General features: G+C 38.9%; 1 protein-coding gene across 1 annotated transcript; it reads left to right on the top strand.

Annotated features, from left to right (window-relative positions):
* The first annotated feature begins 3,596 nt into the window (after positions 1–3,596).
* On the top strand, positions 3,597–21,138 carry LZTR1 (leucine zipper like post translational regulator 1). The gene is made up of 15 exons (XM_072413946.1): positions 3,597–3,982; positions 5,811–5,873; positions 6,796–6,852; positions 7,134–7,213; positions 7,849–7,957; positions 8,455–8,538; positions 9,032–9,089; positions 9,220–9,359; positions 9,905–10,139; positions 12,284–12,287; positions 12,642–13,008; positions 13,406–13,555; positions 14,133–14,238; positions 15,099–15,179; positions 17,408–21,138. The coding sequence occupies exons 1-15, from the start codon at positions 3,834–3,836 to the stop codon at positions 17,522–17,524; spliced, it is 1,800 nt and encodes a 599-aa protein (XP_072270047.1). The 5' UTR covers positions 3,597–3,833; the 3' UTR covers positions 17,525–21,138.
* Positions 21,139–22,193: the final 1,055 nt, after the last annotated feature.

The raw sequence follows: 22,193 nt of genomic DNA, 5'->3' as shown, positions 1-22,193 counted from the left end.
CTAAAAACTAGAATAAACATGAACATACACACTAAAGCAGCATTTTGGATTTATTCCTAGGATATGGATAAGTGGATTGATTTGGCTACTGGATGTCTGTAAACTTGTGCACTCCGATCTTACATTAAACCAACAGTTCCAAAACCAACAATGAACCAAAAAAAAAGATTGTTCCTCTGGTTTTATGTATTTATGTTCAGACCCTAGGTATGTGTTTTTTAAAGGTTAATTGTATCAACTTTAGGATAGAAAATGAGATATACACCAGAATAAGTATACAGCTGAAGAGAAAGCATAAGTGTGAATCATTTTGTAGGTTGTTAGGTGTAGGGAACAAAACAATTAGACTTGATATCCACATACATAAAATAGGAAAAGGGTGTTGCATGTACAAGTTTTGTTTTAGGAGGAAAAGGAGGTATTTAAATGTTATCTATAGAGAATGCAAAGTGGAAAAATTGAGAGACTCAGAAAGCTTCTAGCTAAGAAGTAATACCATTCTAACACAGAGTAAAACATAAAAACAAAAGGTAAAGTTATCTAATATTTTCTGGTGGAATACAAAGAGATCTCAATACTGGGTATTTAGAAGCCCTGAAACCAGCAACCAATAATTTTGTGTCTGAAGTCATGTGCACATGTTTTGGAACACCAGATTTAGTTTCAGGGTATCAGAGCTAGGAGTAATGTGAAGAATATTAGAATTACAACATTGTTCTGCATCATATGTCATAGTGTTTGGGTCTGGGATAGTGTACAAGTGTGGAAGTGTTGGGCCTCACAATAGGGATGTGTGTAGGGAGCACCGTCCAGGGCACAGGCACCACTCCCTCATCTTTCTCCTGATCTCGAGGACAGTCATCAACGGGATAATAATTCCAGGGTATGATCTTGGACCACCAAAAAAAATGCTACTCAATATCAAGTAAGAAGAAAGTATGGCAGTTTCTAAGGTGATTTCAGAGATTTCTTTAGGTTGCAAAAAAACCCACTAGTTTACTGTGACCAGCACTGAAGCCCAATAATGCAATATGAAGTTGGGGAAGTGTGAAAATACAGGTAAAGAGATCTCTAGTATTAAAGTAAGCCTTGCCTACAGGTCCTTCTCATTGCAGGGGTCATTTTATGGCAACCAGTGGGTCACTGTTTGAAGGACAACAGTCATACATCACATATAGTCCTGTAAGAAGTTCTTCCCGATTCATTGGAAAAGACCGGAAACCTCGCATAGTGCTAAATTGTAGTAATTCTGAAAGTGTCATAAATAACTTATGCTACACTCTCCTTCTGCTGTTTGCACACATTTGAATCATAACTCATGCTGTGCATACTACCTCACATTATTTCTTTGTAGCACCAGGGTCCCAGGTTCGAATCTTAGCCAGGACACAATGGACCTGATTTATTGAAGCTCTCCAAGAGACGATAGGTTATCATCTGAGAGGTGGTCATCAGGGTGGTCCAGCAAACTGGACTTCCACATTTGCTGGGTCATGCAGGTTTTCCCATGAAAGTCTATCTTCTCTAGTCGTGAAGAGCTTTAATAAAGCAGGCCCTATCTGTATGGAGTTTACTTGTGGCTAATCTTTTTCTAGTGGCTGATCACACTATAAATATGGCTAAAAAAGCTAAACGTGAGTCTTAACTGATATTTTGGAAACATTTTGTGGCCTGCTACTGATTGGCAGTTGTTTCTGGAACAAGAATGATGGATCTAGTGGATATCTCCTAACAAATACAGATCATTTAGGTGGAGAGGAGATTATAAAGGATCTGTTGGTAATAGGCAGGGGGTTATGTGTGATTGAGAAAAATGTGTGATTTTTTTCTGTGCCAAGGCTTATTACAAGCAGCAAGTGGTCACCAAAAAGCTATTTAAAGCCTTAGAGCACCATGAGTAGCAGGTACATTGCCTGAATTTAGGAAGATCAAAAGATTTCTTTAAAATGATTAAAATGATACCATGTATTGCTGCAAGAGACACCACAAGAAGGAAGGTTGGTATTGCAGCCAGAGCTGAGGTTTCAGTTTAAACTTAAATTTTCATTGTTAAATGAGAAAGCCTAATAAAATGTAACTTTTAACGGTTGTACAAACACAGAGGGTATGCAATCTCATATAGACATTTAATATAAAATATCTATTTCTTATCAAAAAGTGCTGATTCACAAATTCAAAACAAATATGTTGAAAGTTCCCCAGCATCATCTGAGCAAATTTTTGAATATCAGTGGAACATTTTGATAAATAGTTTGTGAATTTTATAATAACTCAATTATTTATTCATATGAGATCAAGTTTTGCTGTATGTTTTACATATTCTTTTCCATTGCTTACTTTGGGTTCTATTTATAAAACAGGGAATCTGAGATACCCTCAGACTTTTCCTAGTGGGAATCAATTACTGCCATTGAAACACATGGACCTGGAAGATTCCTACCAATGAATGATTAAGGGAATATCTGATTCTTTGTTTTATAAATAGAGCCCTTTGTATACAATCTTTATATTTTACAATACAACATTTATCATATGACTGCTGGTTAATTAGTTCCTAATGGATCTATTGTACAGTAAGTTCTTTTTGAAAATGAAGAACAGATGATGAAGGACTTTGCTGGTAATGTTCAGGCCATTTTTACATATGAACTTTTTTTTTTTTATAACCATAATAAATAGTTCCCTAATACATGTTCAGTAATATGCAGGAACTGCCACATTCACCACTTTATAAATATTCACAGCTTTATAAATCTACCTCTAGTAAACATATTTCTAATCTCACATTTATTCTTTTCTAAAACTTGTTCTTCAATATATATTACAGCCAGAGAACAAATAGTGAACATTTCATCTAGAAGCCAGAACATTTTAGAAGCAGATATGATGAAAATAAATATACTAAGGGGCAGGGAAAAGAGAAGAAAATTATTATTATCCCTCTAAAAATGATTTGCCTGGCCATCTCTGGTTTTCAGAATCACTGACCCTAAACAATCATGAAAGTCTTTTCATGTTTTAAAAGTAAAAATCTTTTTGACCCTATCTCAGTAAGCAATGTGTAAGTATAAATTTTATTATTTTTAATAATATTTTATATATTATTATTAAATATAATTCATTTTTATCATTATTATTATTATTATTATTTAAAAAAAAATTTTTTAAATTGTATATAAGTCAAAAATCAGTTTTGATTACTATATACTTTTTTTTAGTTCTGCAGTAAGCAACCTTTTTTTCCTTTCCAATAGACACAACATAAGAAAATAAGAACATTAGACATAACAGTACAGAGACTGCAATAATAATCTGACAAAGGTTCTGACCATTCCATATTCTGGCCAAACCTAGAAAAGTTTTGCATTGGATATACTTTAGTTAAAGAGTAAGCCAGTCAGGCAGACAAGCAGCATTTTATAAACTGTTCACCAAAGTCAGCCTGCAAATTTTTGATGGTGGAAGGTTATGTTGTAGTTTATTTTGCAACCACTAGATGTCACTCTTGCAGCATATTAGAATTAACTCAGTGCTAACGCTATAGACCGATCATTAAACCATAGAGTCGGTCTGCTTGGTGGATAGTCTGACGCTTCCTGTCAGCATTGTTCCTTCCTGTCGGCGGAATGCCGCTCCTAGTTGTGTGTGCAGTTCTCTTCCTGATATGAAGCCCTCAGATGACAGCTGTGTGGGGGAGTTATGCGCCTGGCAGGCGGGCAGTCCTTAGTGCCCCGTCCCGTACTGCTGACATGGTGTGCTATGGCTGGATAGGTGACACACATCCCCTCACTCACCATTTCTGCCTCTTGTAGGAGCCCGGGGCCTGAGAACCGATGGCGTGCAAGTCCAAGGTGGCCCCCAGTGTAGACTTTGATCACAGTTGCTCTGACAGTGTTGAATATTTGACTCTGAATTTTGGGCCCTTTGAAAGTGTCCACCGGTGGAGGAGATTGCTGCCCTGTGATGAGTTTGTAGGGGCCAGGTAAGTGAGCGCAGTGTCCTGGTGACATGTTACACTTCCCGCAATACACACATCATACAGTTATTATTAATAATAAACAGGATTTTTATAGCACCAACATATTATGCAGCGCTGTACATTAAATAGGGGTTGCAAATGACAGACTGACACAGGAGGAAGATAGGACTCTGCCCTGAAGAGCTTACAATCTAGGAATAATATCGCCATTCATTCGCTTCAAGAGACCCTGTCACTACTTTCTAGACACAGACTGCCCGTATATTACCTGAGCTGTGTATGGGATATCAATGTCACATTCCTAAGCTGGAGGAAAATCAATGATTTTCAGATCCATCCTCTGTGCCAAGCAAAGCTGCAACCTGGGGAAGATGGGACCTAGGAAAAGGAGAAGAGGATGCATGAACGGGCGAGTGTGTGTTTAAAGCAGAAGTAAACCCAAAACAAAATCACACTTGCCTCCAATCCTGCAGATCAGTCTATGTGTCGGAATGTTTGTCCCATCGGGTCCCGTTTCTTCGTGGTATCTGTCCTCAGCCCAGCGCAGAGGTGCCACCATCTTCTTCCTACATCACCCAATCTCACACTGCATAGATGTAGAATTGGGAAAAACTTCCCGTGAGATCGGCAATTTTTTTTCTATTGAAAGGGCTCCTTCTGTGCATGCCCGAGATGCTCAGGCTTATGCAGAAGGAGCACACAAGATCCTCCTGGGATGCGTGACATAGCTATCCCGCAAAGCTTTGCGCTCCCATTCATTCTTGATAGCCTAGGTGATTATGAATTAAGGAGAGGTGCTGCATCCTTTGCAAAAAAATGTTGCGCTTGAAAATAAAACACCAACAAAATTGTTACTTTAAATAAAACGCTTGTCTACCCTTTTATGTAAAGTAAAAATTCTGAGTTTAGGTATGCCTTAAAAAGGTTACGCACAGGCAGGTAATGATATTCTTTTGCACAAGGTACGTATGTCTCTTCTTCAATAAAAGACCTCTCTGGTTGCATTTTTCACCTTTAAGGGTGTTCTTCCACTTAGTATGAGTACCTAAATCTTGATTCAGTCACCAAATAACCTTTTAGGGAAGGGGGGCGCAGATCTTAAATATGCCACAAGTCATGGCTTGCTTTGTATCGGCAAACAAAACATTGGGGCTGATCCAACAAATCTGGAATGGATTTGATCCAGGATGCAAAACATTTGCTAACCTCTCTGGCCGTCTGAATAATAAGTATTTTAAAATATCAAAGCGGTACATTTATAAATAAAAAATAATAATAAATAATTATTTTAAATTTTCTCCCACCCCAGCCGCAAGCTCGCCCGGCATCTGCGTGCCCAAGCGGGCATGGCCAGACTACACAGATGCTAGGCAGGCATCGCCAGATGGAGCAGATACCAGGCACCGCTGGAGGATGCCATGCGCACCTGGGGACCAGGTAAGTTTTAAAACTTTGGAATTCCACCCCGAGTATGGCTCAGGGTTACCTTTTTTGGTACTGAAAATGAACCCTGAGCCAAACTCAGGAATAAGGCTAGGGTGGTTAGCAAATAGCCAAAGACTTTAAAGAAATCCATTGCAGGTTTGCTGGATCACCCAGCTTTACTGATAAAAGTGTATCCTCTCCAGCCTTGGAGAGCTTTAATAAATCAGAACCATTGTATAACTTGGTTCAGGTTATCAGTGGAATGAAATGTTCACAGGGAATTTTTACCAAAGATTTTTTTTTTATCTAAACAAACACTTAACAGCCCTAATTACAAGTGTAAACTAGACTTTTTTTTTATCTATATAAAATGTAAAATATGCTTTTTCTTTGTTTTGTTTTACAGGCGCAGTAAACACACTGTTGTCGCTTACAAGGATGCTATTTATGTTTTTGGTGGTGATAATGGGTATGTAAATCTCCTCAAGCCCTCCATAACCTCATGTTCAAGCACAAACACTGATGTCACATTCTCGTGTAAGCTTAGCTGACTTTGCCATCCCTACCAGTAATGACTTGGCAGCCTTCCATTCCTCTAAATTCTAATGTCAAGAGGTACTTTTGGCAGACAGTCAAGGGGGTTAAAAAGATTGCTGCTACAAGATTGAATAAAAAGAAGTTCACTGTTGAGAATTAGTTGCTCCACAGTGTCTGCAGCTACAAAGGTCAGTGTGGTTTTGATTTATAGCTTATTTACTGCTATGACTATGTAGGTTCCTAAATGTAAAAATCCAGTCCGGGGATTACCTTTAAAGCTAAACATAATGCTAGAAGTAAATATTTCATACATTTTATACCACTGACCTATCATGCAATACTTTTTTATAAACTTTCAGAATTATTTTTGCCGGTCCCTTGGTCTTAAAGGAGCCAATGGTCTAATTTCCCCAACATACTCTATAGGAAAAAAATATTATTTTTTAAAGCATAGCAGTTAGCCTAATTGCTTTGCAAAACATGTAGGAAACCAAAATAAAGAGAAAGAGTTCAATTCAAACCCAGAATGCTAAGAAAGTAAAAACACTTTTTCGTCAGGTAAACAAAGGGAGTAGATACAAATTACATATGTAAATATGTGATGTGTTGACAACATACTTGCTCACTATGTAATTCATTTTGGTTCTTAAGCTTAAATGCCAGTGTACTATATAAAACACCAATAATATTTGTATTTAGTTTATATAGTACAACCCTAAAATTTTGGGTGTGCACATCCACCGTTGCTTTCAGGTAAATGTTTCACCAATCACTGTAATATCTAGAAATACAGTAAATTTAAATGTTAATAGAAATGTATCAACTGAAATTCTTACTTTTTTTTCTTTTTCCAGGAAGAACATGTTAAATGACTTGCTGAGATTTGATGTAAAAGACTGCTCCTGGTGCCGGTAGGTGTTTGTTCTGCAAGCCGCTTGGCTACTGAATAGTTTAGCTGCCTTGTACCAGCTGATTATTCATTATTTCTGCTTTCTATCCTAAACAAAATGAACTTTTTAGCTGGAGTTTGACTTTCAGCATACATCAATATTTTTGCTTATTACCTTGCTCAATCCATGGCTGTAAAATAAAGGATAGCATTAAAATTGTGTTTTTTTTTTATTCATGGAGTATATTTTGGGAAATGCAGACAGTTTTCTAATAGAAAAATATTTATACCTTAAATTACCAGGGCATTTACAACAGGAACTCCCCCAGCACCAAGATATCATCATTCAGCTGTGGTATATGGGAGCAGCATGTTCGTGTTTGGTGAGTAACATGACGGCTTTTTAGCTGCTTATTATGTGTGTTCAGATAGGGGAGCAGTTCATACATGTAAGAATTCATGTTTTCATTTATTAAGAACTGATAGTGGTAGTAGGACACCTGCAAAATAATCAAGCAGTACTTATTATGCATATATGATCAGTCACATGACCCTTTTTTATGTTTTTTGCTACATCTGCTCAAAAAATGTGGCAATTTAGTTCTGATTTTATGTATTTGTGTGTATTATTTATATACAAATATTGCACAAATATTACACATAGAATTTTGCAACTACCACCTTTTTAATCTTTGTGTGTGTGTGTATATGAATGCGTTTTATTATACATTTTGTTTTAAATCAATCTTTTACTTAGCTAGTCATAGATCTTTAACACTCTTTGCTTGGCTATCCAGGTATTTGTATTTTGTTATCATGAGCATTGATGTTTAGATGTAACCGAAGCTAAATATTGCCCTCCTAGTATACAACTTATAAACTCCAGCTTTGAAATCAGTCAACATTCTGCATATGCAGCCAATACAATCTATTCATCTGTTCTTGGGATGGATTTAGACAACCTGTTCTTATTAGGATTCATAAGCTTAATATTTGATGTTTTGACATCTGTGCCTAGGTGGCTATACTGGTGACATCTACTCCAATTCGAATCTGAAAAATAAGAATGATTTATTTGAGTACAAGTTTGCAACTGGACTCTGGACAGAATGGAAAATTGAAGGAAGGTTTGTAAAGCTACATGCTAAATGACCTATGTGTTCCTAAGGTATACATATTTATGTTTAGAAGTTCTTGTGAAAGCCAATACATGCAACATCTGTGCTCTTGTTTCAATTTGTGCTGAACCTAAACCAGCCTGCTAGATGAAGGTAAGGCTGTGTTGTCACAAACTCATTTGGGGTTGTTGTTCTTTTCTGATGCCCCAGTACCCCTTGAGAAAACAGTTTTATTTTCTTTTTTTCTGCGATGAAGGCAAAAAAAACTGGACAAAGTGTCTTGAAGTCTAAACTGATGTCTGGGATACCTCTAGATAAGCAGTGTGTTTTGTGGATGTCTTGTGGACACACTCAGCATTTGTTAGTTTTTCCCCATCGGCAGTCCAGTGCATGTTTTTAATTTTTTATTTTTTTCCCGTCTATCACAAATAATTATGGAAATGCATAGGTATCCTTTACTTATATTTTAATATTTTTCATCATCTGATGCCTTGATCTCCTTTTAGGTTACCGGTGGCACGTTCAGCACATGGAGCTACAGTGTATAATGATAAACTATGGATCTTTGCTGGATATGATGGAAATGCCAGGTATGCTAAACAAATCATTTTATTTTAATATTGCACATTAAAGCAATCAATCAATCTCAAAAAAAACATGTGATGAAAAGGACATACATTTTCCTTAAAATGATTTACCTAGGGTTTAATTTCCCACTGGTACTTTGTTGAGAACTCATTTCAGCTAGGCTTTACTGTTGGCTGACTTTTTGTTCCTTTATCTAAGGTATGCCCTCCTCTACATATTGTCATCCAGCAGGGGTAGCCGATAACCGTGGGAATAGTGGGTTTTCTTCAGTATTATGTGAAGCTGGGCACATGTACTACAGACAGTGGTACTAGGTTTAGCTTATGCTAAATTATACATGTGTGTAATGGTGGGATTGGTCTCATTGCCGTGGTCTGACAACCTGATGAGGTTCCTTTTTAGTCTTTCACATTCTTGTTCAAAGTAAACTTTAAGGACCTTCATTTTAAGAGTTTACACAAATTTTGTTACACATCTTTTTCTTTCTGTTTTTAGACTAAATGACATGTGGACAATCAGTTTGCAAGACAGAGATTCATCATCTTGGGAAGAGGTAAAATACCATTTTTTGGAGGGTGATAGGGAGCTCTGTATCTCTGTATAACTATGGGTGAATGCAGTATGACTTTGATTCCTGAATAAATGCCATGAGACTAAAACGGAAAACTTTTTTTGGGTTGCAGATTGAGCAGAGTGGAGAGATCCCACCATCTTGCTGTAACTTCCCAGTTGCTGTCTGCCGGGATAAAATGTTTGTCTTCTCTGGTCAAAGTGGGGCGAAGATCACAAACAACTTGTTCCAGTTTGAATTTGCAGAGAAAGTGTGAGAAGCATTTAACTTTCCAATAAATTTCACACACTTGAACAGCTAGCTGTGAACAAGGATATTTAGTCATAAAATAAATCCTTTGTTTAAGCAGCTCTGACGATGTCCCTAATAATGTAATGCTAATTTACGATGTATAACATTTTTTATTTATAAACAAAACAGATGTATGCAAAGTAAAATAAGATACAATGTAAGCATTACCGGTTACAGCGGCGTCCTCCAGCGATGTCGGCATCTTTTTTTCCTGAGGATGCCGGCTGGGCATCTGTGCAAGCTGGCGATGCCCGGCCAGCATCTGCGTCCCCACCGTGTGAACGCTGGGGACACGGAGCTAGGGGAAGCAGATGCCGGCCGGGCATCTGCTTGCGAGTCCATGCCTGGAGAGGGGATGGACCGGCGGGAAATTTAAAATTAAGAGGATTTTTAAATGTTAAAAATCCTCTTTAATCATACCACCAGGGGGGGTTAAAACAAGAAAACCCTACATTTTCTGACTAATTTAAATCCTCCTTTTTGTTATGTTCTCTTTTGTTATACAGCTGGATGCGTATTCCCACTGAGCACTTACTGCGTGGTTCCCCTCCTCCCCCGCAGAGACGTTATGGACACACAATGGTGGCTTTTGATCGTCACCTCTATGTATTTGGAGGTGCAGCAGATAACACATTGCCTAATGAACTGCACTGCTATGATGTGGATTCTCAGTCCTGGGAGGTGATACAGCCCAGTCCAGATAGTGAGGTAAGATCCACTACAAAACATTTGCTTCTTATAGCTTAGGCCTACACTGGCTCTATGTCTATGCTGTATAATGAAATGATTTAAAATCTTGCTGGGTTTTAAGCAATGCAGATCTTAACCCTTTCGTGACCAGGTGGCATTAAAACCTAGAAGCTCAAATCAAACTATGGAAATAATGTAAACAAGCCTAGGTATACATTATCATTAACTATTATGGTTGATGCCCTTTGGTTTCTCTTGATTAGCAGACCTGTTGTTGGTGACCACAAAACTGGGAGATCAACTTCTAGTATCATAAATTTTACCAAATATGTTTTTTTACACACTATGCTTGAATGAAAGTTGTAACCTGCCAACTGCTGTTGTCACATTGCATCTCTTCGTACAAGTGATATCTCCAGCAAACAAACCCGTGGACCCTGTAATTTAGCTTTCAGAATTATTATTATTAATAAACAGGGTTTATATAGCGCCAACATATTACGCAGTGCTGTACATTAAATAGGTGTTGCAAATGACAGAAGAATACAGACAGTGATACAGGAGCAGAGGACCCTGCCTCGAAGAGCTTACAATCTAGTAGGTGGGGGAATTTACACACAATAGGATGGGAGATATGTAGTAGTGGGAGGTAGTGATGGTACTGATAGCAGAAACTGGGAGAAAGCCGAATAGAACGAAGAAGACCATTCCAGAGACTTGGGGCCGCTCTAGAGAAGTCTTGTATCCGTGCGTGTGATGAGGTTATGAGTGAGGAAGTCATTAGTAAGTCATCCGAGGAGCAGAGAGAGTGGCTGGGGGAATACTTTTTTTTTACCAGTTCAGAAATTAAAGTGGGACAATAACTGTGTAGGGATTGGAAGGCAAAGCACAGGAGCTTGAATTTGATTCTAAGGTGAAATGGAAGCCAGTGAAGAGATCTGCAAAGAGATGCAGCGGAAGAGGAGCCGTGGGAAGAATTGATGAGTCTGGCTGCAGCATTCATAATAGATTGTAGAGGAGAGAGTCGGATTAGTGGAATACCAGAATACAGACAGTGATACAGGAGGAGAGGACCCTGCCCCGAAGAGCTTACAATCTAGTAGGTGGGGGAATTTACACACAATAGGATGGGAGATATGTAGTAGTGGGAGGTAGTGATGGTTCCAAAAAGAGAAGAATGGGTAGGCAAGTTTAAAAAAATAGGTTTTGAGTGCTCTTTTAAATGAGCAGAAAGTGGGAGAAAGCCGAATAGAACGAAGAGGACCATTCCAGAGACTTGGGGCTGCTCTAGAGAAGTCTTGTATCCGTGCGTGTGATGAGGTTATGAGTGAGGAAGTCATTAGCAGGTCATTGGAGGAGCAGAGAGAGTGGCTGGGGGAGTATTTTTTTACCAGTTCAGAAATGGGATTGAATTAAAATGGTGATTAAACATCTACCTGCTGGTTAAAATGAGAAAAAAAAAGTATTTAATAATTACCAAAAACTTGCCTTAAACTTGCCTTAAAAAAAAAAAAAAACAAAAAAAAAAAAACATTCTAAGGCTTCATGAGATAAAACCACAAAAGTGTCTGGCACATTCTTTGGAAAAAACATATGTTCATATGTCTGATTAAACTGAAACCACAATCAGAAATGGTAATCCATCAGACCCTTTAAAGTACAGTTATGCACTGACCCCAATCTGTAAACAGGAAATATGTGGCACTCCTTATCTGGGTCCCATAGAACAGCGCTGGTCTGCGAGAAAATGTTGGTGGTCTGCAGAACAATTACCCTTATTGTTACCATTACACATACACATGCATTTACCCTCACACAATCCCCTTCTCTGGCACACTCGCCTACATTCCGCTTACCTATTCATTTATTCACTTCTTCATTTTCCTTTTTCTTCTCATTCATTATAATAATTTTTCCATCTCTCTGTCTCTTCCATTCATTCTTTAATTCCACACCTTTTTATCAATACTTTGTCAATTCTACTACCTCTTCCATATTTAATCCTCACACATCCTACATTTCTTCTCCTAATCCCTACTGATCTTATCCCCAAGCACATTCATTCACTAAGAGCCCCTCCTGCGGAGTTGAGCAGGATGGGTGCACTGGCTCTGGCCTGCTGACCCCAATGATCCTGTCCCCCGTATGAACACAACTTTTGTTGTGTCCACAGCCCTGCGCTACTGTCACCCCAGGATGGTTAGCAAGCAGGTCTGAGCCTGCAGTGGGAAAGTGGGTGGGCAATGGCATCATTACGTTACTCTGGGGGTAGTTTCTTCCCCTATGAATGACACATGGCTCCCCGCACATGCGCGGTCCGGATTCCAGACCTGGTGCATGTGCACTCAATTATACTACACCCTTTTTTTAAAAAAAATTCATAATAATGGTCCGTGGGATTTAAAATTTTGAATTTAGTGGACCGTGAGGTCTGAAAGGTTGGCAACAACTACCATAAAGAAACAATAGTAGCTGGGTCTATCTTTTGTGGCCAAAGTAGACCTGGTGCAGGATGCAGCAGTTCTTGGTACATACATTTGTCTACAGATTGAGGGGGCATGGGTAATTTTACACTTTACAGAGGGGCAGAGGGAAAGCATCATCTGCAGTTTCCTTTTATAAGTACAGTAAACTTAGAACATAATAAACGCATTCGCGGCTTAACCATCCAGGACATGTTCCCCGGAAGAGCTGCATTGCTGGGATTGCTAGGAGTTGTGACCAAAGATATACAAGTCTGTCTTTTAATACTGTTTCTTCTACTGCTCTCCAATGTATGTATTTGTGTTCCAGGCACATCCCTAGTTCAGGATATGAAAGCTTATTTGGAAGGTGCAGGAAGAGATTTTTGTGACATCACGTTACTGCTGGATGGACACCCAAGACCTGCGCACACAGCCATCCTAGCGGCTCGATCCAGGTACACATTTACTGGATTTAATAAAAATATTTTTTTATTAATGTTGTTTTGGTTACTCTACAAGGCTGGTGTGCTCTCCTCCTTCCGCTATGTCTCATGGATACTTGCTAGACTTTGTCAACAAATCAGTTTATGGTCTTGTAAATCTCGAGACCAGAGGCAAAGCTGCTGCCTCTTTAAACCACATGCACCGTTTATCCTGTTCATTGTAATCAAGTAATGCAGTAGATTTTCAGCATGGCAAGTATGGCTGCAGGGGTAATTCAGTGAACAATGAGATTGTATCCACTGATCAGTGAAGATAGCAGCCATGTTTTATCTGCAGTTCAGTAGAATTAGTCTTGTATGTAAATATTTTTTTTTTGCCTGCTTTTGACTTTACTGTTCATCTCTGCAGCTATTTCGAGGCCATGTTCCGATCTTTCATGCCAGAAGATGGTCAAGTAAACATCTCTATTGGTGAGATGGTGCCTAGCAAACAAGCTTTTGAGTCACTTCTACGATACATCTATTATGGGGAGGTCAATATGCCCCCCGAGGATTCACTGTATCCTTTTTTTTTTTTTTAGTAAGAGTGGCTGCCCTGAACAATGTGTGATACATAAACTCAACGCTTTTATCTGTTGGTTAAACAATGCCTGTTTTTTACAGCAACAACCTCTAGCATTTGGCAGGGACCCCTTCTCCTATCAAATAGATGATGGCACATACACATTACTTTAAATACATCACTTCTCTCCATAGAAAAGTGAAATTTGGGGATCTGCTCATGAGTAGTAAATCCTTCCTGTTCAATAAAATGCCTTTTAGACTGCCAGAAGCTCCCATTATCACCCCTAGCACATAAAAGCATCAGATAATCACAAATCATTTATAGCTTAAATTAGAGATAATAATTATGAACCAAAATATCAATAGTGAAGGTAAAACCCTAAACTGTATAGTACTGCTTAGTAACCCCAGTTATCAACTATGTGAATGTGCAATATAAGCTCACTCTCTGCCTGCTTCTTTCCCTTCCACGATCATCTCACCCAGTAACATTTATCACATTAACGCTGTGATGGCCAGTACATCTCATATTATTACACTACCTATAAATAAATCCTTAACTATACCTTTAGCTACCTGTTCTCCGCTCCATATTACTATGGATTTTTCAGCAACAGACTGCAAGCCTATTGCAGACAGAACCTGGAAATGAATGTGACCGTGGAAAATGTGCTTCAGGTATTTGTTATTAATGATCTATGTGTGAACTCAGAAGAAACATAAAAAGCAATATACAGTCATTTCTACAAGTTCTGATTAATATTTCATTACAAGGAATGTTTAGTTTTATCCTATAGAATACGTTCATTTATCATCATTTACCCTTTACCGTTATTTAAGAAATTATGCTTGGGTGTAGTTTTTGCCTCTTCCACTGGTCTCGTGATGATATTGTTGCCCTAATATGTTGGAGCATTCTTGGATCAGTCTCATACACTCGCCTCAAATTAATCTAAGTGGACCTTAGATGTGTGTGAAACGCGTCAAGTTCTTAATTTGAGACAAATAACCATTACATCAGATGGAATTTTGATTATATATTTTGTAACTTTCTTTGTTCAAAAAGTTTTGTACACCACAAACATGGTGTTTTGGTTTTTGGTACTACTAATGTATTTCCAGTCTTTTGGGTTTCCCTATATTCAAGGTTTACAGGAGAATTCTGCTAAAAAAACAAAGTGAGCAGCAGTAAGCACCATATGTAATTAATGTATTTATAGAAGGTTGCTGTTGGTTTAAACACTTAAAACTTTTTTCAGCTTGCTGCCTCGTGGTCATAGCAGGAACACACAAATTGGGTGACTGTTAAATGTGACAAAGGAAACCTGTGCATTCTGTCTAGATAAGGAGGTAAATGATGAAGTCTACTTCTCAGACATTCATTTCATTGGTAACTGTAGGCTGATGTGTGGGAAGATCTTTAGGAGAAGCACTTTATTGCTGCCAACAACAATTAAATGATTAAATGAGAGACCAGATACAAACCTGTACAATGTGATGATTTGTATGATATCAGTCAATTGTTTGGTTTATTTCAGATTCTGGAGGCTGCAGACAAGACACAAGCTCTGGATATGAAGAAACATTGCCTTCACATCATTGTCCATCAGTTCACGAAGGTTGGTGACATCTTTTCTTGGGCTCTGGGACCATGTTGTCCTCTCATCCTCAGTGTTGGCGCTCTCTTTTCTACCAGTTCCTAAATCTAACTTCACCTTGTATGTGTGTGCGTACATTTGGATGCAAAGGATCCATAAGACATTTGTTATATCGACTTTCTTGGTACAGTCTTGTTTTCTAACTTGACATAACAAGTAGAGCTTTGCAAATATCGATGCTCTAACTGGCATCATATGGGGGAAAATGGTTATATCTAGGCTGATCGCTTTATAAATCAGTGATGTTGTTTTCTATATATACAGGGTATTCAGACTTTTCACAAATATTTATAAATGTCAACATTTAGTTATTAAGCCACCAATCTTTCTGTGGTCCTGGAAAGCCATTGGCTGCCATGTTGATTAATAAGTTTTTCTTTGTGTAATGTCTGAGTGGTGCCACACACAGCTATGTGTCCTGAATGTCTCATCTATATGTACATCTGTCCTCTGTCTCTTGTCATTATTGCTGCACTTGCCACTTTAACCTTGTGGACCAATAAAACAGTTTGTTTGTCCTGTCTCTGTGCATAGCTTCTCATTTATATTTAATATCTACTTTGCAGCAAAGGTCTAGATGTACATTTTATTTACAGCATTTCCCAGAAAAGAATCTTTACAACTTGTTTTGAGGCCATTTTCAGGAGGTGTACAGACATGGCCTATGTAATATTTCATTACCCAACCCTTTGTGTACAAGGGGCAGTACGTGTATCTGTAACATTGCTAAGAATGTCTGTTATTAACCACAAGCTCTGATTTAGATAAAGTAGTCATCCAAGTTACAGGTCTAGGAGGATCAGAACCCTAGAAAATGCCAGAGGCAAAATGATTTATTTTGGCAAGAAAGGGAAAAGTCAGCTTTAGGGCATCAGCAGCAGTGATATTGTTTGTGTAAGGGAGCCACTGTGGCCCAGTGATAATTATTTTGCGAACATACCCCCTGCCCTCCTTCCTCTTTGGCAGTTGGTGCCAAAATTTCTGGTGCTGAATTCTAATAGAAGTGGCGACATCACTCTCTGTCATATATCAGTTTGACTGATTGCTTGATGTGAACACTGCTACATGGAGGAGGTTCCATGCTGTCCCGTATCTAAAAGAAATGGCTTCCTGAGACAAGAGAATGAGCAGTGCCAGCAAGGTAAAAGGTGAATATCGGTGGTTGGCTGAGCCCCTTTACATAGACAATGTGGCTTTGCTGTCATTCAGCAAGATGACAATGTGTGTTTCACAGCCAATAACATGTACCACACAGGTCATTATTATTATTATCATCTTGTATCTATATAGTTCTGACATATTACATAGGCGTGTTACTATGTGTCCTAGAGGAGCTCATAATGTAATGTCCCTACCATAGTCATATGTTATGAACATAGCCTAAGATCATTTTGGGGGGACCTGTGTAAATATAAAAAGCAAAAGAAGAGAATTTAAAGGGGTCACACACACACACACAGCCATTTTTAGGGTTAATTCCTAAATTGGGGAACTACTGCACAAATGCTAGAGTTTTGACAAATATCTAGTGTGTACAAAGCTTTAGTTAGACATGGGATTTTAAAGATGATGCAAACAAAAACTGAATTCCAATTCCAACTTTGATTTGTAGATGAGGTTTTACCATACCAATAAACACAGTCCTGGCAGCATTTTGTTGTTTGTCCCAACCCTGTTACCCCCAGTTTTGTAGGACAACCTTACCTGTTAAAGAGACTGTAAAAATGATAAAAGTATTAATGCTAGTGACAGGCCATGTCATATTTTGTACCTAAATGTTCACAGAGCTTCATTTTAATGTTGGCAGGTAGGTAAGGAGTAGCAAGTCTGATCTGATGGCATTTTACTGTTTTCATTAAAATTGCGAAGCAATGTTGTCAGTCTGCCATTCCAGCTTCCTTAGCTGGCTGTTGGGCTGCCTATTAAGTCTGCAGGAGCCATGTACTGGTCTGATGGGTAACCCAATAGTCAGGTGAATGTCCTGAAAAGAGAAGCTAATTTTGCAGGATGCATGTTTACTTTAGGGTGGCTGGAGCCCTGTATAATATTTTTTGCCATTCCTATTAGTTAATCACTGTTTTAGCATTTTATTTGTTTAGATAGAACAGCAAAGGTTCAGCCAAAGTGATTTCCACATCAAAGACAGCACAGTAAATCCTCATCCTTTTCCTCCTTTCCTTTACATGAAGGTGGCCAAGTTACCGAACCTGCGCTCACTGAGTCAACATCTGCTGATCAACATCATTGAGTCTCTGGCCAGTCACATCTCGGACAAGCAGTGTGCTGAACTGGGCTCAGACATATGAACACCATGGTGGACTGTTTGGAAGTTTCCGGCTACGTTAAACCATTCCATGTTGCTATGATTGAGTAATGTAAAGTCAGACACATGGGACCATAATACTGCAATGTCCTCCTTATAAACACTGACAGATGACCGGCTGCTGATATGAATAGGCTGTTTTATGTGGAATACTAAGGATTTGTTCTGCACCCTTACAGCAGGATCAAGTCGTGCACTATAACTTTATGTTCATATTTAATATTTTTGGTTAACTGATCAGAAATTGTTTTAATGTGTTGTGTTTGTACATAAACGTTGCATGTTCACTGGTTTCCAGGCATTTTATCTATTAAACATAAGAAGCTAACAAACTAAATCCTAATACCACTATTGTAGTAACAACCCAAATTCCAGAGTCTCAGTCCTGTAGATTCACTGCCACATGCTAACTCTTACTGCTGAATGTTTATGTAGACTACTCCTAGGCCCTCATGGAGTGGAGAAAGTTGTTATAAAAGAAATGGGCATGCCATAGCAGCTAATCAGAACAAAACTGGTACCAAAGATAAACTGGAGCACCTAGTTTACAACTATGGACAACTCCAAACATCACAGACTAATCAGGTTAGTAAATATAAATAAGAAGCAACCACATCATGATATTTACATTTATTATTTCTTACAGAAGTTTTCTGCCCCTCAGGCCCTGACTGGGGCTTCTGTTTGAAACTGTTTAGACTGAGTCTAAAATATCAGCTTTAGCAAAACATTTGACAATTTGTGAACAGATTTCTTAAATTACTTTGGGTCCCCCTCAGCTTTAGTACTTATGTGGATCTTGAGAGGGCCGGAGACCACCAAAACCTTGGGGTCAGGTACTCAATTGTGAGAACAATGCACTGTGTATGGCTAAATCAGACCGATTTGGAGTGTCAAGGGCCAATGACCGCATACATTAGCATGTTTTATCATTACTTTCGCCCAGTCACTGGGTTAAATCTGATGACATGAGAATATTTCAGTATTCTACAAGCTGCTATAATAAAAGGTCCTCTGTATGTATATTTATTGACCTTAATATACGGCATGCATTTTTTTGGTTTATCAAACTTTCTTGAAAGAAACATGGAAGCTTCCTTTGCTGGCTTCACATTGTAGTAATGAAATATCTCTTGTTCTTATCTGACCCCTCTTTCTTTAGTGCTTTGAGTAGTTGACCTGAAATAGTTATACTGACAAGAACTTTTTTACTATCTTGATGTGCATGTTCCAGTCAGAAAGTACTAAAGCCAGAAAGGCAACGTAACAGCCAGACAACTAGCATTAAGGTCGGCCATGGCTCCCTGATGTTTATGTAAAGATTTGTAGCAAGAATTCATGTACCAGAGCATAGTGGTTCACTTCATGTGCCATACACTAATTAGAAGAATGGTCCTGATTTAGGTTAGGTATAAATGTCACACTGCGGACCCATTTTAATTTACATTTGGTGATAGCCCTTACCAACCAGAAAAGGATATCTATTGAAGTGTTCAAACAAAATAGAAATAGAAATGTATTTTTTTTAAACCAGGATATCGAAAAAAAGTGGATTCTTCTTTCAAATTCCATAATTAATGGATTGCAAGAGGGCCACATGGCTGCCCAGCAGGAACTTTCTGGAACTCCTCTGTATACTGTCCAGGAAGAAGCATTGGCAAAAAAATGGATTGCACAGTAATCTTTGACATTGAACTCAGGTTCTGTTGGTAATTAGGGAGGCTAAGGCTATGTACACACATCAGATGATTCTCGTCCGATAATCGCCTCAGGGCTGATATCCGACGAGAACCTGGCACGTATACAGCATGTGTCGTCAGTCGTTATGTCTTGGCAGATCCACGGACAACAAATGAGGTATGATCGTAATGAAAGTGGAGGTGAGAGCACAGCGAGGTGCCGCTCCATCATTCTCCCCCTCCTCTCTCCATAGAGTAGAATGGTGTCAGCGTTGTTCTTAGCATTGACAGGAAACTAAAGCCGCATACACACTTCCAATTATCTTTCACAATCCTTTTCAACGACTATGCACTGCAGGATGCATGAACAATGCTGTACATACAGCACCATTCTACTCTATGCAGAGGGGAGGGGGAGAGCGACAGAGCGGCACCCTGCTGCACGTTCTCCCCCTTTCCTTACATTATGATCGTTCATGGATCCGCCAGGACGGTTGTTCGGACGATGAACGACGCACGCTGTACACACTCCAGATTCTCGCCCGATATTGGCCCTGAGCCGATTTTCAGGCGAGAACCAGTTGAAGTGTGTACTCAGCTTTAAGGTGCGTACACACTTCCAATTTTTATCGTTCAAAACGAACGACGATCGATTGGGCAAAAATCGTTCGTAAAAAAAGTAACCAACGACGCCGTCGAACGAGGAAAGTCGTTGGAAACGAACGACCGGACCGGCGGATCGGATTGGACGACGATCGTTGAACATCGTTCGTGTGTACGGTCGTTCGTTGATCGTCCATGGTCTGAGCATGCGTAATGAACGAACGTTCGTTCACTTTCCTGTCGTGCACATAGTTCCTCTATCGCTCAAACGATCGTATCTATTGTGTGTACAATATCTACGAACGATCGTGTCGTTATCTGTATGTGCAGGATCGGTGCTATACGATCGTTCGTAGATATCGTGCAGGATCGTTCGTCGTTGGTTTTCCAACGATAATAATTGGAAGTGTGTACGTAGCTTTACTCTCCCTGCTATTGGAGAGCCACCATGTATATGTCAGTATTACCTATTGATGTCAAAGTACTCCGTCCCAACTATCTTATCTCGGTAGGTACTTCAGGACTTGGCATGTACATGGTGGGATAAACTGTAGTCTATCCTCTTTTTGTGAGGTGGTCATGCAGCATGGACTTTGATCATTCAAGTCAAGTGTTAGTTATATAGATGTTTAACAGGTCTGGGGCAGTCACAGATACTTCACAGACACTAGCTACATGTGTGTAATCTCCTTTTTGTTTGTATTGCATATCATTGTATCACACTGTAAGACTGATCTTCAGTTAGGTTACACTATAACTATGTGATATGTCTTGTAAAGAGACCCTGACCTGTGGATAAAAAGAACATAGATTATCTCAACCAACAGTTGTATCAGTCATTGCTTACAATATTATCTGATGATTATTTGTCATCAAAGGGCCTTTTCTGCCAATGAAGCTGACCTTTAAATGAGCGTCTGCATGTGTAATTACAGTGTTCTGCACAAAGAATATAAAAAGAAAACAAAATTATTTTTTTCTTTATCATGAACAATGTATTCTGTGAACTGTTTATAGGAATGCAATTTTACAATATCCCCAAATCCTAGCATTCATTTCATTATTTGTTATCATTCAAAGCTGTTGCTTAAATATAATGAGAATATAATGAAACAGACTATCATGTATTTATTGCAGAAAGGTGACACTGCTTGTGTGAATGGAGTACGTTCCCGCCTCACCAATACTTACCTTAGGAAATCCAAAACTTGAGACCTCTGTTCAAATAGTGTGATATATGTATCTCAATATGCCCATGTATTGTGTATGGTAGATAAATGATCCATATAAATGACCAATAAATTTGCTCCTTGTATTTCTCATTGTATGTTTTTTACATGTTGTCTTAGCTTTAGTAACCACAGAAAGGTCGGCGCATTTTGGGCCTGATGGCCACAGAAAATCAAAGCCACAAATATTTGCACAATTAGATAACATTGCAGCAAGGCCACATAAGCAGCACATGTCAACAACTAGACACTAAAACACAGAACATACAGCGGATAACCACTAAAAACCAAATCCTGATAATTGACATACAACTAAACCATGTACATGTGGGAATTCTCAGTGATCACAAAGTGACTATCAGATGGAAATAGACACAATGACTTATTAAAGGGCAGCATGGTGGCTCAGAGGTAAGTGCTCTGGCCCTTGCAGTGCTGAGTCACAGGTTTGAATCACGGCCAGGACGCTATCTGCATGGAGTTTGTAGGTTCTGCCCATGTTTGCGTGGGTTTCCTCCCACATTCCAAAAACATGCAGTTAGGTTAATTAGCTACACCCCAAAAAATTGAACTTAGACTGTATTAAAGACATATGACTATGTTAGAGACATTAGATTGTGAGACAGCTAGTGACATGATTATAGACTTTGTACAGTGCTGCATAATATGATGGCGCTATATAAATACTGTAATAATAATAATAATGCTCTCAAAGGCTGGAGAGGATATTCTTTCATCAGTGAAGCTGGGTGACCCGCCAAACCTGGAATAAATCTGGTCTAGGATTCAAAACATTTGCTAGCAAATAGTAAATGACTTTAAAGAAATCCATTCCAGGTTTGATGTATCACCCAGCTTCACTGATGAAAATGTATTCTCTCCAGCTTTGGAGAGCTTTAATAAATCAGGCCCAATGATTCAGCCCTTGGCTGTACAAGCTGAGCTAAAAATCTTTCAATTGGGACATTTGTTGCAGGGACAGGTCTGCTAGTGACACACATTAGATTTTTGTTCCTGGAAATAATTTTTCATGATCATCTCCAGCAACAGATGAATGAACGAGACTTGTACAGTTCTGCCCGTTCTGTTCCATGGGCACACCACTGTGTTCCTCTCCGATCATCATTCATGGATGAGACTA

Source organism: Pyxicephalus adspersus, chromosome 6, assembly GCF_032062135.1.
Source record: "Pyxicephalus adspersus chromosome 6, UCB_Pads_2.0, whole genome shotgun sequence".
NCBI lineage: Eukaryota > Metazoa > Chordata > Amphibia > Anura > Pyxicephalidae > Pyxicephalus > Pyxicephalus adspersus.
The sequence above is the reverse complement of the archived record's forward strand: the minus strand, read 5'-3'. Positions and strand labels throughout refer to the sequence as shown.